Source organism: Camelina sativa, chromosome 8 (assembly GCF_000633955.1).
Source record: "Camelina sativa cultivar DH55 chromosome 8, Cs, whole genome shotgun sequence".
NCBI classification, from domain to species: domain Eukaryota; kingdom Viridiplantae; phylum Streptophyta; class Magnoliopsida; order Brassicales; family Brassicaceae; genus Camelina; species Camelina sativa.
Window position 1 is genome coordinate 24,801,694 of NC_025692.1, and position 15,105 is coordinate 24,816,798.

General features: G+C 37.0%; 3 protein-coding genes and 1 non-coding gene across 4 annotated transcripts; 3 read left to right on the forward strand and 1 right to left on the reverse strand.

The window, feature by feature from the left end:
- LOC104709906 (thioredoxin-like 3-1, chloroplastic) lies at nt 2-1,212 on the forward strand (the record flags this gene model as incomplete). Its single annotated transcript, XM_010426447.1, has 5 exons — nt 2-216; nt 578-652; nt 735-801; nt 907-924; nt 1,029-1,212. Coding segments are annotated over 5 exons (474 nt in total), but the record flags the coding sequence as incomplete, so codon positions are not given.
- TRNAS-GCU lies at nt 1,515-1,596 on the forward strand. Its single transcript has one exon. It is a non-coding gene; the product is annotated as a tRNA-Ser (tRNA).
- On the reverse strand, nt 1,898-5,109 carry LOC104708436 (gamma-tubulin complex component 3). Its single transcript, XM_010425011.2, has 2 exons — nt 2,698-5,109; nt 1,898-2,575 (listed from the first exon to the last, which is right to left on the reverse strand). Exons 1-2 carry the CDS (start codon nt 4,941-4,943, stop codon nt 2,314-2,316), a joined length of 2,508 nt encoding a protein of 835 aa, XP_010423313.1. The 5' UTR covers nt 4,944-5,109; the 3' UTR covers nt 1,898-2,313.
- LOC104708437 (kinesin-like protein KIN-7L, chloroplastic) lies at nt 6,441-15,022 on the forward strand. Its single transcript, XM_010425012.2, has 24 exons — nt 6,441-6,563; nt 6,825-7,138; nt 7,249-7,346; nt 7,474-7,563; nt 7,832-7,884; nt 8,424-8,489; nt 8,563-8,616; nt 8,738-8,797; nt 9,181-9,259; nt 9,514-9,581; nt 10,307-10,369; nt 10,496-10,600; nt 10,832-10,936; nt 11,066-11,173; nt 11,255-11,401; nt 11,529-11,678; nt 11,842-11,997; nt 12,272-12,481; nt 13,183-13,323; nt 13,416-13,541; nt 13,648-13,698; nt 13,905-13,952; nt 14,050-14,205; nt 14,317-15,022. Exons 2-24 carry the CDS (start codon nt 6,864-6,866, stop codon nt 14,875-14,877), a joined length of 2,970 nt encoding a protein of 989 aa, XP_010423314.1. The 5' UTR covers nt 6,441-6,563; nt 6,825-6,863; the 3' UTR covers nt 14,878-15,022.

Sequence of the window (15,105 nt, forward strand, 5' to 3'; positions counted from 1 at the left end):
TTTGGAGAAGAAGTGTGGGTTTTGTGTGAGGAGGGTTCACAGTAATGAAAAGCTTGGGAAGTCACATATGGAGAAAGAGTGGAGACGAAAAGCCTTCTGGTCATCAAACACATATCAGCTCACGACTGTGGAGATGGAACCCATTAACAACGTTGAAGAGCTTGATGCTGTTCTCTCTCACGCTCGCCAACTCTCTCAGCCTATCATCATCGAATGGTATAAACATACTCACCAAATATATCATTTATTATATTCTCCTTATTCTAGAGATATAGGTATCTTATCTATAGACATGCCCGGTCCAGAGCATATGCAAAAAGATACCATGATTCCGGACTTCACATTTCGATGGTCCAAATTTGTGAACATTATAGGTAAAAAGATTATGGTTCTAATTCGTAAGCTGCATAAAAAGTTCAATCATGACGTAGTTTTCTTGTTTGATTACATTTTTTCACGATTAATCATAATGTAGTTTTCACAACTCAACTACTTTCAAATGGAAGTTCTTGATACTTCTACAGGCTCTATATATGTTTGCTTATGAAGAATTAATGGTGAGAATATTTATGGGCAGGATGGCTTCTTGGTGTCGAAAATGTATTTACTTGAAGCCTAAGTTGGAGAAATTGGCGGCAGAATATAATAACCGGTAAGCTTATAGCAATTTTCACAAGAATGCTATTAAATTTTTTTTTATTATGTCATGAACTGATAGTGAAATTGTTGAACAGAGCAAAGTTTTACTACGTGGATGTAAACAAGGTCCCTCAAACACTGGTGAAACGTGGAGACATTTCGGTAAGATGCCTAAACAATCACTCTTTACTCTCTTCCTCATCTTCTTCTTCTGCGTTGGTATGTGCCAATTATCTGAATTAATTTCCATGTTCATGTATTATGCAGAAAATGCCCACCATTCAGGTAATAATGCTTGCTTGTTATTCTAATTGTTTTGAATTTCAGAGATGCATTTGACAATGAGTAAATAGATAAGGTAAATGAATATATTATAATGGTGAATGCAGTTATGGAAGGAAGATGAGATGAAAGAGGAGGTGATAGGAGGTCACAAAGGATGGCTTGTCATTGAAGAAGTTAGAGAATTGATCAACAAATATGTCTAATCTTCACTTTCCCCTTCCTTTTTTTTTTTTGTCTTCAATTGATATGTACAGTCAGTTTTCTTCTTTCCTTTATTTACTATCTATATACAATTTCAAACTTTTTTTTTTTTGATAATTAAGAAATTTCACCTTTTTAATGTATATAATTTTACAGGATTGAAGACTACTTTTTTACATTTTTCTTATTGAGACATTTGACGACGAAATATTTTTGACACTGAAATTTTCTTTAGTATTATTATTTTTTATTGAAACAATCTATTAAGATTCATTAGATTTTTTTTAGTTACGCAAAATAAAGTAAATATGAATTAATTAATAAATGTCATACAGAATAATATATTTTAAAATAATAAATAAGTTACATCCGGTTAAATGAACAACAAAGTCGCTTTGGCCGAGTGGTTAAGGCGTGTGCCTGCTAAGTACATGGGGTTTCCCCGCGAGAGTTCGAATCTCTCAGGCGACGAATTCTTTTTTTTTTTTTTCCTTAAGATGATTTAAATTTCGATACTGTGTAACTCATTCCAAAAACTCTTGTTTGATTTAACTCATCTGCTTCATATACACAGAGATTTATGGGGATGAGAAGATGATGAGCATCACATCTGCGACCCTCAAAAGCTTATTTTCGATTGCAAGAGAAAGGTTTGCATAGTCATCAAAATCAATGTGAGCTAATGCTCGTGCTCAATCTCACAGAAGCTTCTAGAGAGCGAAAATACAGAGTTTGGAGCCTTTCACAGTAAGGAAATAAATACACACTTATGAAGAAGCAACTGATTCCTTCTTATATCAACCAAGTCACAAAACAAATCATACAAATCAGTGAACCACATGGATGAAAAAAAAAACTAAAGCTGGAGATGATCAGACTGATAGCACAAACTCAAAACACAAACCTTCCCTAATTTACCAACAACAAAGAATCTGTTTCCCAATCCTAAACTTTGAACCAAGCCATTGAAAAACAATCTGTGCAAAAGACAGAAAAAATCTATGAGGCAGTCTCATAACTAAGAAACAGATTCTTCCACGCATCTAGATTTTAAGTAAAGGACCTCTGCATCCCTGGTTCAGGAGCCCATGCTGCAGTCAGCGGTTAGTGAAAGACGTAGATCATGTCTTCTTCTCTTGTTATTGTGCATTATGCTTTTCAACTAAACCTGCTACTCTTTCAACTTTCTTATCCTTTGGAATGCAACCGGCTGTAGAACTCAGTGAAGTCAAGCCGGAAGAAGAGAAACTTGAGATCTACAGATTGTTGCAGAGGCAAAAGAGATAGGAACCCATCGAGTGAAGATGTGTATTCCTTTGCAATACTGTCCATATCTTTACTCATGCTTTGAAGAAATTCTCCAGCACGCTGTGTTAAGCCCTTCCTACCCTCACTGATCCATGAGACTGGCTCTTCCAATTTGTTTTTCTCTCGTCCTGATTCTTTAGATCTGCAGGAAATCAATGATATGAGAAATCAAATTGTGACCCTAAAATCGGAGGAAGATGTTTTAGAAAAAGTTCAAAGTCTACTTTTGTTTGAATTTTAAATAAATTTTTAAACAAAACTCACCTTATTTGCAACTCGTAAATTCCTTCATACAAACGATCTGCATGACTCCTGAACCGTAATATAAGCTCAAACAGGACAAAAAGTGATTGGCGGATGGTCTGTGACTGTTCACCCAGAAGAGATTTTCCAACAATGGCGTTCAGGTATTTCTCATGTGCTGCCAAGAGATCATCCAGGTCTTTAGCAGCTTCCATCTCTTTCGAGAAATTAGACCATGACACCTCCAATACCTCAAACATGATGTAATACTGAAAGTTAGTAACAAAATGGTTCATTTCATTCCAAAGGACCTGGCACCGCCTCAGGGCTGAGAGCAATTGCAACTTCACTGAAGTTTGGAGCTTAACGAATGAGTTAGAAGTGATGCAATTTGGTTTCATGGTCTTCCAAATTCCGATAAGAGCATGCTCTACCCGTTTCAACTTCCAGAGAAAATTGAACACTCTCAGGTATTTGGACAAAACAGACTCAGTAAACACGGTATCTAATGGAACCCTTGCCTCATATTCCAATGAGAATACATCCCAGCCTCTGTCTCCACTTCCATGAGGCATCATCTTCACCCTCAATCTGTCTAGCATGTCACGGTCATCATACTGCGCATTTGATGCTCGTATTGCAGCCTCAAGAAACCCAGCTAGCTCAAATGAACTTATATTATTTGCTGGCTCAGAAAGCTTAGGCCCTACAATATCCATCAAGTATTGGACAAAATCACCTTGACCAAGTAGTAAATAACGCTTAATCGCAAGACAATGCTCCTTAAACTTATATCTCTTATATAGAACATCCAAGAGATGCTTGTCAATTCTCTTTGCTGCCTCAATAACAAGATGTTCAAGTGCATCCGTTTCACCATACCCGAGACCTCCTCGCCTAGTCGTTGTCCCAGAGGCAGCTGCTGCTTCTGAAGCTGCATCCGCCCACCCATGATCATCACAGCAAACACGAAGAAAGTTGATCGATTTCCCAGTTCTCAGAATTCTCTGAGCTAGACTCGGTGAAATAAAAGACGGAAGCATCGCTGGGTGGAGCTTATAACCTTCTCTCCAAAGCAAATCGACTTTAACCGGCTGACCAACGACAAAGAATTCACCAAAAGTATCTTCCAACTCCCCTTCTAGAACCCAACTTCTAACCATTTCAAACAGCGGAGAACACACACATCGAAGCAAACTCATCATAAAATCATGAACAAGCGGATCACCATGCTGTGCGTGCAAATGTATAGCCCCAGCCATCGCCCCACCTCTCAAAACCTTACACTTGTCAACCAAAACAGCCATCAGTCTCATTTTCACCATAGGCTCCGCGAACCATACCGACAACCTCCTCAAAGAAAGGTAACTGCTTGAGCTCGCAGATTCAGAAACCAAAGGAATAGGATTCATAGCCTGCGCTTCGAGCACAGCCAATAGCTTATAATAATCAGAGAGCTCATCTTGCAATGCAGCACAAAACGCTTGCCCAACAGTTCCAACTTCCTCAGCTGGAAACCGATCCATACTCTCGGTAATAAAAGTCTTAACCTTTCTAAACAACCAGCCAAGCTCAGAGAGCATACGAACCATTACCCTAGTAGCTCGTGGCACCTTAACCGAATCCTGCACAGCGTAACCATCAATCTCACTGTTAAATTTCACAGATTTCCCATCAATCCCTTGGCAAGCGTACAAAACATCCCTAACTAGAACCTCCTCGTTCACTTCATTCTCGTCCTTAACCAAAACCGCATACTTTCTAAACGCCTCATCCCGCGAATTCTCGGGATCTTTACGAACCAACAAAACCCCATTGTTGCAATCCTTCTTCTTAGCCTCTCCACCGCGGAAAAAACCATCACCAATCCCCAAATTAGGTAACAAAACCGACGAATCGAGGCCATTAATAGCAGATTTGCGATCATCAGAAACGATTTTGAGCAAATAAACGAGAGCCCATTTATTGTTGACACTACCGGGACCAGTCTTGGAAGCGAACTTAGTGTAGAGATCGGCGAAAGCGAGCGCGTCGGAGGACTTACCCTGAGTAGCGAGACGGCGTTTGAGAGACTCGGCTATAGCGGTTGCGTCGGGGGAAACGGAAGGAGTGAGGCGGCTAGAGAGGATACGAAAGGCGTAACGGAGGGTTTTGAGGAAGGCGGGAGAATTGGGATCGAGATTAGGGGTTTGAGGGTTTTGGGAGACAAGGCGAAGAACAAGCTCTTGTACTAGATCTGTTGCCTTCTGCTGATCGTCGTCTTCCATCAATTCAAGCTTTTCGCCTTTTTCTTCTTCGATTTCACCTTTTTTGATTTTTTGATTTTTGATTTTTTTTGGGGGTTTCTGTCTTCTTCGAATTTGAGTTTTGAAATCGAAAGAGTTTTGCAGAGAGTGTGTGAGAGTAGTAGTAAAATAGATGGGCTCTTTTGGACTTTAGAGCTGTGTTACTCATTTTTTTTTTCCTCGGCGGGCAAATTAATATGTTGGAATCCAAAAACATTGGAAACAACTAAAACCTTTGCAAGTTTTTATTTTTTATTTTTGGGTGTTGATTAAGTTTTATGATCTGATAATATTATTTTTAAAAAAGGAGAGAAAAATATTAGAAAAAACCAAATGTGTTTCTTTGAAATTAATTTTTAAAAATGTTAAATTTATATTAAAAAAAAATTGGATAGTGGCAATTTTGAGAATTTCACTCTTTAGAATTAATAAACAAGCACATAGATATGAAAAAAGAATCTCATATTATTTAATTTTTAACCATAAGCTCCACACTTGCAACAAAAAGGAACCAATCAAAATATATACTTTAGAAAAATTAATTAGCATTAAAAAAAAAACTCTTTTGTTTGATCTACCACATTTATGTATTCATTGAGAAATTTGAAGTTTTTTTTATATAAAAGTTATAAAAAAATCCTAAGGTATGTATAGAGGAATACAATATTTTTATGTAAATTTACATGTGACATCTGTCATTGGTGATCCAAATAGAGAGTTAAATGAATTACTAGTAAAGATGTTTTTACTTTTTACTCATTATTCTCATCATTTTGTATAAGTCCTCGTTAATCCATTAAAAGATCAAAGTACAAGATCAGAATAAAAATAATAATTTATTTTCTTTCCAAAACCTATTTTATGTATGTAAGAAAATATATCCACATATAAGAATCACTTGCTACTTATCAACAATTAATTTCTCCATAATCTTTTTGTTACTCTCTGATTGCACACCATACCATAAATACAGTTTTCCATATCTTCTTTCATTTGGTGTGACTAATTTACTTCCATATTTCTCTAATCATAGTGAGCCAATAATAATGATATACGAGAAAAGTTTAGAAGTTGTATATATATATATATATATATAATTACTTTTTTTTTTTTGTTGTTGTTGTTAATCGTAGCTTGTTTTATTTATTTATTAATCTTTAACAAAGAAAAGAATACGATAATTTTAGCGTTTCTTACAACATGCGTGAAAGCAAAATACGTACATTCTACAGTGTACGTATACTCTTCTTCTCTATCCTCTCTGTTTCTTTAATGATGTTTTAGTGATTACAGTTTACGAGAAAAAATCGAATCATATGAAATCCAAAAATTATAAGATTAAGGTGGTGTAGTATAATAATCGCTTCAAAGGCAAGCGAGGGGATTGATTATTACTATTAATTAACAAAAAGTAAAGACTCTTTTTACACAAATCGCAATCATCTAACTAATTAATCATAATTACTTAATTAGAGATGCTTCCTCTTCTTCTCTCTCTATAGCTCTCGCATAGTAAATATAATCCTGTTTCTTCTCTTTTGCATGCGATTGGGCTTTTTTTAGCGGCGGCGATGCAGATGCTACATTGAGCCTGCCATTGAGGTACTCCCACTTGCCTCTGTAATGTAAATCCCCCGTTTGTGTTATCCAAGTCTTTTCTTAATCTCTGCAATTTGTGTGATTCTCTTTACTCGTTTACCAATTAAGAGCTTTTAATACTCCCAAATTCTAATGCTTTCGTGTAATTTCGCTATTTGCTCTATGAGTTTCTCTCAGAAGATTTTGAATTACAGTTTTGGAGTTTCGTGAAGCATGATTTTTTTTTTTTTTTTTTGCTGATTAAAAAAGAGTTATTATATACAGTTGCTTTCAGTTTCGGGAAGGTTTGAATTTGGTATTCTGATGGGAGGATCTAAAAGAGTATCCAAGTCTAGGAATACTGGATTTAGCAAGTTGAAGGCTGTTGAGTCTCCTACTGCATCTTCTTCAGCAACAACCTCCTCATCAAAACATTATTATCCTGAGACATCTGTGGATGATAATAGCTATAGCTCTCCTACTTCTTCATCTCCTCTAGGAAGCAGCAAGCCTCTGTTACAATATTCAGGGAAGGTACCGCCTAAGCCTTTGCAGTCCAAAGAAAATGTCACTGTCACTGTTCGTTTTCGTCCCCTCAGGTGTGAATTTTGGAACTTGCGATTTCGATTTTGTAGGATTCTAACTACTGATGTTTGATGGTTTTTGTTCTGTGAATTTTTTTTGACATTGGTTTTATGCTTTGACTTAGTCCAAAGGAAATCCGTAAAGGGGAGGAGGTTGCGTGGTATGCTGATGGGGAAACTATTGTCCGGAATGAGAATAATCATTCAACAGCTTATGCCTATGGTTAGTCGTCTTACCTGTTTGACTATCCTTCATGAGTTTTCTGTACCATGAACTGAAGGCTAAATTAAACTAGATGTCAAATTCCGATTAGCCATTTTGTTTCTTAAAGTTCTGTCTTTCCTTGCAGATCGTGTTTTTGGGCCTACGACCACAACACGCCATGTCTATGATGTTGCTGCTCAGCATGTCGTTAATGGTGCTATGGCGGGAATCAATGGTATGGACTAAACACTTTGTATTGGCTGACCGGTCTAGTTAAGACTTTATTCTTTACAGTTTAAAAAGATATGTGTAGTATCAAAGCTTACCCCGAGCTACAGTATCATGAACAGTTGCATGACCATTCATTTCAAAAATAAGATCTTTGAGTTGCCAAACTGTATCTAGTGCTTGTTCTAGTTTCTAGAATACTTTTGAGTTAGATCTTTTTGCCAATTTGATTCTAATGTAGTGACTTTGAGTGTTAAATGTTAATCCAACCACAGGGACCATTTTCGCATACGGAGTGACAAGTAGTGGAAAAACTCACACTATGCATGTAAGATTTTACTAATCATGATATTCCTTGCTTTTCATAGTTATCATAATACAACTTATTAGGTTACTACCTTGTACAATGTACTTCAATGTGTCATCACAGACATGCTTCTCTGTCAGAGAGTCATTTACCTCTTCCTTCGTTACTGGCTAAATCACTGAGTAGTTGAGGAGAAAAGTTCCTCTCATATAGTATCCATAACGATTAGCAATGGAACTCGATGTTTAGATCCTAAAATGTTGTGTCTTTTTATTGGATATTATTCTCCTTCTAGCTAGTGTTGCTCTGTTGACCCTATTAACCCTTTTATTTTACTGTAGTTAGCATATGGCTGCGCTCTTTAGGTTAGTTCTCTACTTTAGACACTCTGCAACCTAGTAGTCTCTTATGACGCCCATGATCGATACATGGTCCTGCCCTAGTGTCGGTTAATTTATTTACTTCATTCTAGAGACCATGTTACGTGTGACTTTAAAGATGTACATGACCTAAGAAGAATTTTATGTCATAAAGACAGTATTGTTTGCTTCAAATTTCAGGGGGACCAAAGATCTCCTGGTATTATACCACTAGCCGTTAAGGATGCCTTCAGCATTATACAAGAGGTACTTATTAGGATGTTTATTTGGCGAATTCCCTGGCCAAAGTCTAGCTACATCACACATTTTTTTCTTGCAGACTCCAAAACGAGAATTTCTCCTACGTGTTTCCTACTTTGAAATTTATAATGAGGTACTACTCACTACATGCTTTTCATCTCTCCATTCCCTTTAGTCAACTTCACCAGTGGTGCTGAATGATAGTCAGATTCTGCCTTTGATTTTTCTTAGTACTAAGGTTCATTTTACTTCAGGTTGTCAATGATTTATTGAACCCAGCAGGGCAGAATTTGAGGATCAGAGAAGATGAGCAGGTACCTATTTCAGTACTTGATCCTCTTATTTACTTTCTGTTGGTGACATGCATAGTACTGATTTCACTGTCTCATATATATATTTGTTGTGAGTGTAGTGCTCATCATAGAATCCTAAAACCTGTCACATCTATTCTCGGCTAGATGTACTTGTTCCATTTTTTTAAAGTTAAATTTTTTGGGGATCATGCAAATTCAATGTAAAAGGTGGCCTGATTATCAATATTTGAATGTTCTTGGTCACATTTCGTATTCAAGTATACTAGAATTAAACCTGTTGACTATTGTATGGGCTAAGAAATTACTATACTGTACTACTTCTAAAGTGTTGTGTCTTTCCCTCTAAAATTATACACTGAACCTCTCTTTATTGTCGATTGTAGGGAACCTTTATTGAAGGGATTAAAGAAGAAGTTGTTCTATCCCCTGCTCATGCGCTTTCTCTTATAGCAGCTGGAGAAGGTAGGCACTTCCATGTTTCTCTATAATAAAAGGCTTATTCTAGAACCTAACGATTCCAGCAAAGACTCTCCCGGTCATTGTAAATTTATCTTAAGATTTCTTTGTCAGAACGTGTTTCCATTTACCATTTGCGGTTCCTTTTGTGTGATATGATATAGCAATTTTAATGACTAGTTTTCTCTTTCTTGATTCCAGTAGTTTCTTTATGTTTATTATGCAAGTCATCTTGATAAAAGAAATTTATTTACTGACAGAGCACCGACATATTGGATCCACAAGTTTTAATCTGCTCAGCAGCCGGAGCCATACAATGTTTACCCTGGTATGTTTACTTTTCTCTTTCAAAGCATGGAGAGATTTATTTCTTTCCCCTCATCCATCTCAATTCTCAATTTTGTTTATCAATAGAAAATTTGCAAGGAATTATATAGCTCTTTTATATTATCATACATTTGGCTACACTTCACTCTCCAACTCTAAGCATTTTCATCCAAGCATTCTTGGCACTGCCACTTTTCGACTAATGAAGTTTTCTATAGGCAATTTCACAGAAGCTCAAATAATTTCGAACCTTTCACCATACTATGATTAATGCGTGGTTAAATTCATTCTTGACCTCAAATATTGACCATGGCCTTAATAGATACTTGATTCTTAATCATATAAAATATTTTAAATGCTTTTGGCTTTAGTTTCAAAATGTTTTATCTCAGATTCCTGGGTTATCGCCAAATTATCATTAGGTTTAATAAAATCAAGATTATAGTTTGTTGTCACCATATTTTTGTGTTGTTTAACTGGGACGTAGGACCAGTTTTGTGTTCCTTAAGTTCTGAACACTGATAAATCCTAGCTGTTTCTCTAGTCTTCAGCACAAATTGAACAATGTTTTCTTCTTTTAAACAGTATTTCAATCTCTGTCATACTTATTAAAACCAAGTGGTTTAGTAATGTTAAGTATAATAGCTAAAGAGTTTGGCTTTCTTTTCATATCTATCAGTAAAGTTGTACCGTTTCTGAAAGATGTTATAACTGGTTTGGTTGCAGACCATAGAGAGTAGTCCCTTAGGTGACAATAACGAAGGTGGAGCTGTACACCTCTCGCAGCTGGTATAACATCTTTTGTTTTTATCCCGTGATATTATGTTCAGTTATAGTTTTGTTTATTATTTCACTTTGTGAACACTTAAAGGTAAACAACTGATTAACTGCCCATAATGTCACTTATACCTGCAGAACCTCATTGACCTGGCAGGTTCTGAGAGCTCAAAGGCTGAAACCAGTGGTTTAAGGCGCAAGGAAGGGTCTTATATAAATAAAAGTTTGCTGACTCTAGGGACTGTGAGTTCTTGGTTATCACTGTTTTTTCCAAGCAACCATAATTTTTTGAAGTTTAGTCGAATTTAAGAACTTCTTTGCCTTTTTTCTTTGGAAATAGATCTGCCCATAGCTGCGTCTTCTTTTTTTCTCTCCTTTACAGCTGAAAACCTTGTTTTTGTTTTTGCCTTCCAGTCATTATGTTAAGTCACCTCCCAACAGCTGAAGTTGGATCGTCCTTTTGCAATTTTGCAGGTGATATCAAAGCTTACAGATAGGAAGGCTAGTCATGTACCATATAGGGACTCTAAATTAACCAGGCTGCTTCAGTCCTCACTGAGTGGTCATGGACGTGTATCTGTAAGTGTCGTTAGATATCAATTTTAGCGTCTTGTTGCAATAAATGCCACACACAACATGAACATAGGCAGTATAAAACAATTCCTATGATAAAGTTTACTGATTGGTTGTTCCATCTGGATATGATAGCTTATTTGTACGCTGACTCCTGCATCAAGCAACTCCGAAGAAACACACAACACATTGAAATTTGCCCATCGTGCTAAGCATATCGAGATTCAGGCCGCACGGAACAAGGTGTTACTCACATCTATATTTCAGCTCAGTGTAATTCTGTACTGAAGGTTCATTCTGGATTTCTAACAATATAAATTACAGATAATTGATGAGAAATCATTGATCAAGAAGTACCAATACGAGATTCGCCAACTGAAGGAGGAGTTGGAACAGCTTAAACAAGGAATCGAACCAGTTTCTCAGTTAAAGGATATCAGTGAAGATAATATTGTTCTCCTAAAGCAGAAAGTATGTTTTTCTGTCACTATTCCCTTAAATGTCTGCAACAGACCGATGATACTTTACTTTATCGCGATTCAGTTTTAGAAACTTGAAATTTGATTTGCATTCTTTTCTTTTGATGTAATTATAAAAGCTAGAAGAAGAGGAAGAGGCTAAAGCGACTCTCTTGAGTCGAATCCAACGGCTTACAAAATTAATTCTCGTGTCTACTAAAACTTCACAAACATCGCGGTTGTCTTATCGTGCTGATCCTCGGAGAAGACACTCATTTGGAGAAGAAGAGGTAAAATCACTTTTAAGCCTTGTACATCCTTCACCTGTCCTTTGATCAGGATGATTTAGATATTTTAATAAATGATATAAAACATAAATCCTCATTTCCCAACAGCATGTCTGCCAATTATTATTTTTGTTTTGGCTGATCTTACTTGACAATCCATGGCCAGCTTGCTTACCTACCTTACAAGAGGCGGGACTTGATGGATGATGAGAACCTTGAATTATATGTTTCTCGTGAAGGGACTCCTGAGACTATAGATGATGCGTTTAGAGAAGAAAAGAAGACCAGGAAGCATGGCCTGCTGAATTGGTTAAAACTTAAGGTACACATTTGATTCTAGAATTTATCTGGCTTTGATAAACTTCTACTGTTGGCTGGTTTTGTTTAATTTCGAGCATTTCCCTCAACATCGTAGCCTCATACTATAGTAAACAGTGTCCTGCACATCATTTATCTGGCACTCTGTGCTTCGAAAGACTTATGCTTCTGGTGTGCTTGAGATATCATACAGCTTCATTTCCTCTTACTTCGATTTTCTTCTTTCTTTTTGTCTGGATATGGCGATGTCTAACCTTTCATAACTGTTTTACTATCAGAAAAAAGACGACAGTTTCGGGGGATCAGTCAGTGACAAGTCGAGTGTGGTCAAGTCCAACAGTACACCGTCAACTCCTCAAGGAGAAGGCAGTAATTTTCATACAGAAACTAGACTTACTGAAGACTCTGCATTAGCGGATCAACTCTTAGAGACTAGGGAAAATAAAGAAGCTCATGAAGACAGTTTTCATGAGATTGAGACACCTGAGGTACATTTACAGTTTTTTCTCAGCTGATACCCCATTCCATTTTGCATCAATTAGTTTACTGAGCTTTTTCTAAAACAAGTACGTACAATTTATAAGACGTTGTGTACTTGTTCCCAGACTAGAATGAAAATGATTGACCAGNCGGCTGGTTTTGTTTAATTTCGAGCATTTCCCTCAACATCGTAGCCTCATACTATAGTAAACACTAAACAGTGTCCTGCACATCATTTATCTGGCACTCTGTGCTTCGAAAGACTTATGCTTCTGGTGTGCTTGAGATATCATACAGCTTCATTTCCTCTTACTTCGATTTTCTTCTTTCTTTTTGTCTGGATATGGCGATGTCTAACCTTTCATAACTGTTTTACTATCAGAAAAAAGACGACAGTTTCGGGGGATCAGTCAGTGACAAGTCGAGTGTGGTCAAGTCCAACAGTACACCGTCAACTCCTCAAGGAGAAGGCAGTAATTTTCATACAGAAACTAGACTTACAGAAGACTCTGCATTAGCGGATCAACTCTTAGAGACTAGGGAAAATAAAGAAGCTCATGAAGACAGTTTTCATGAGATTGAGACACCTGAGGTACATTTACAGTTTTTTCTCAGCTGATACCCCATTCCATTTTGCATCAATTAGTTTACTGAGCTTTTTCTAAAACAAGTACGTACAATTTATAAGACGTTGTGTACTTGTTCCCAGACTAGAATGAAAATGATTGACCAGATGGAATTACTGAGGGAACAGCAAAAGATTTTATCTGAGGAGATGGCGCAACAATCAAGGTCTTTTAAATTGTTGTCAGGAGAGGCTGCCAAAGCCCCTCAAAATGAAGACATTAAAGTAATCTTTGCGCTCTGATCATCATCTTATAAATGTTCGATCATATCTTGCAGATATTTATCTTCCTGGTTGTTGTCTTTGGATTTATGCAGGCGGAAATTAAAAACCTCAATGGCGACATCAAGGCAAAGAATGACCAGATGGCTACGTTGGGGAAACAAATTTTGGATTTTGTAATAGCATCACAAGATGAATTGGATAAATCTGATATCGTGCAGGTGGGTTATCTTTTTCAAACATCACACAGTGGTCTTGTGCTTCTTGTTCTGGCACTTATTATCGGTGATGTTGGATTTTTTCAAGTCAATTTTCTCTTATCTTCAGGCTGTTTCTGAAATGAGGGCTCAACTAAATGAGAAATGTTTTGAACTCGAGGTGCTGAAACTCTCTCTTTTTATACAGTACTTCCATCTATTGATTAATACTGCACCTATACTGCGTTGCTATATACCTGCCTGCTACTATAATCTTATTCACCTTGATATGATCCGTTAGTACTAAGCCAAAAACGACATTAACAAAATTGTTTCAAAATGGATTTGTAAGGAATCCTTTAACTCAGTATTAATTTAATTTTACAGGTTAAAGCTGCAGATAATCGTATCATTCAGGAACAACTCAACCAAAAGGTCAGATAATACCTTGTCTTTCTCCCAAATCCCAGTGTATTTGCTAGTGTGCAGACATGTCAGAGAAATCTGTAACTGATAAACATTTTTTCTGCAGACATGTTTATGTGAAAAGTTGCAAGAAGAGGTTGCAAACCTGAAGCAGCAGCTCTCTGACGCCTTGGAACTGGGAGATATCAGCTCTGTCACAAGTCACATGCAACAATCATCTGGATCCCCAAACAAAAACGAAGAAAAAGCCATAGAAGCACAGGTGGAATTCTCATATGATTCACAACATTTTACTGTGAACATTTCTTTTCGCTGATCTTTCTATTTTGATATATGAAAATCTTAACATTATATTCTGACGGAGACATAACAGGCATTTGAGATTGAAGAGCTTAGACTGAAAACTGAAGAGCTAAGTGAAGTGAAGGAACAACTAGAATTCCGAAACAATAAACTTGCGGAAGAGAGTTCATATGCGAAAGAGCTTGCTTCAGCGGCTGCTATTGAGCTTAAGGCATTGTCTGAGGAAGTAGCAAGACTTATGAATGACAACGAGAGACTAGCAGCTGATCTGGCAGCAGTGCATAAGGGCTCTGTTACACCACGGGGCAAGATAGGAAACCTGAGGAATGGAAGGAGGGAAAATCATACAAAGAGAAAAGAGCAAGACAGCTCGTTGATGGAACTGAAGAGAGAACTGATCATGAGCAAGGAACGTGAAGTTTCATTTGAAGCTGCTCTAGTTGAAAAATACCAGAGGGAAGCCGAGCTACAAAGAACAGTAGAAGAGTCGAAAGAAAGAGAAGCGCATCTAGAGAATGAACTTGCTAATATGTGGGTTCTTGTTGCCAAGTTGAGAAGATCCCAAGGAGCTGATTCAGGTATATCTGACTCAGTATCAGAGACGCAACAAATCAACCATACTGGGACTTAAGTGATGATTTGTGATTAGATTCTTGAGTTTGTACATTTGTATGCAATTCTCATTTCCTTCGCGGGCTTGATTTTTTTGGTTTGTTGATAATAGTACTTTAAAGGAAAGTATCCGGAAGGCAAATCTTTTGTGCAAAGTAGTTCTCTGAATCTTCTAACTTTCCATTTGCTAAAGACATCTTTATGTTCTATAATCAATATACACAAAAAGGCTAACCAAGTCCGACAT

Coding starts and splice junctions, on each gene's coding strand:
- LOC104708436 (XM_010425011.2), bottom strand. CDS start 4,943: ATGGAAGACGACGATCAGCAGAAGGCAACAGATCTAGTACAAGAGCTT. Junction 2,576..2,697: donor ATTTACGAGTTGCAAATAAG/GTGAGTTTTGTT, acceptor GATTTCCTGCAG/ATCTAAAGAATCAGGACGAG.
- LOC104708437 (XM_010425012.2), top strand. CDS start 6,864: ATGGGAGGATCTAAAAGAGTATCCAAGTCTAGGAATACTGGATTTAGC. Junction 7,885..8,423: donor GAAAAACTCACACTATGCAT/GTAAGATTTTAC, acceptor TTCAAATTTCAG/GGGGACCAAAGATCTCCTGG. Junction 8,490..8,562: donor CCTTCAGCATTATACAAGAG/GTACTTATTAGG, acceptor TTTTTCTTGCAG/ACTCCAAAACGAGAATTTCT.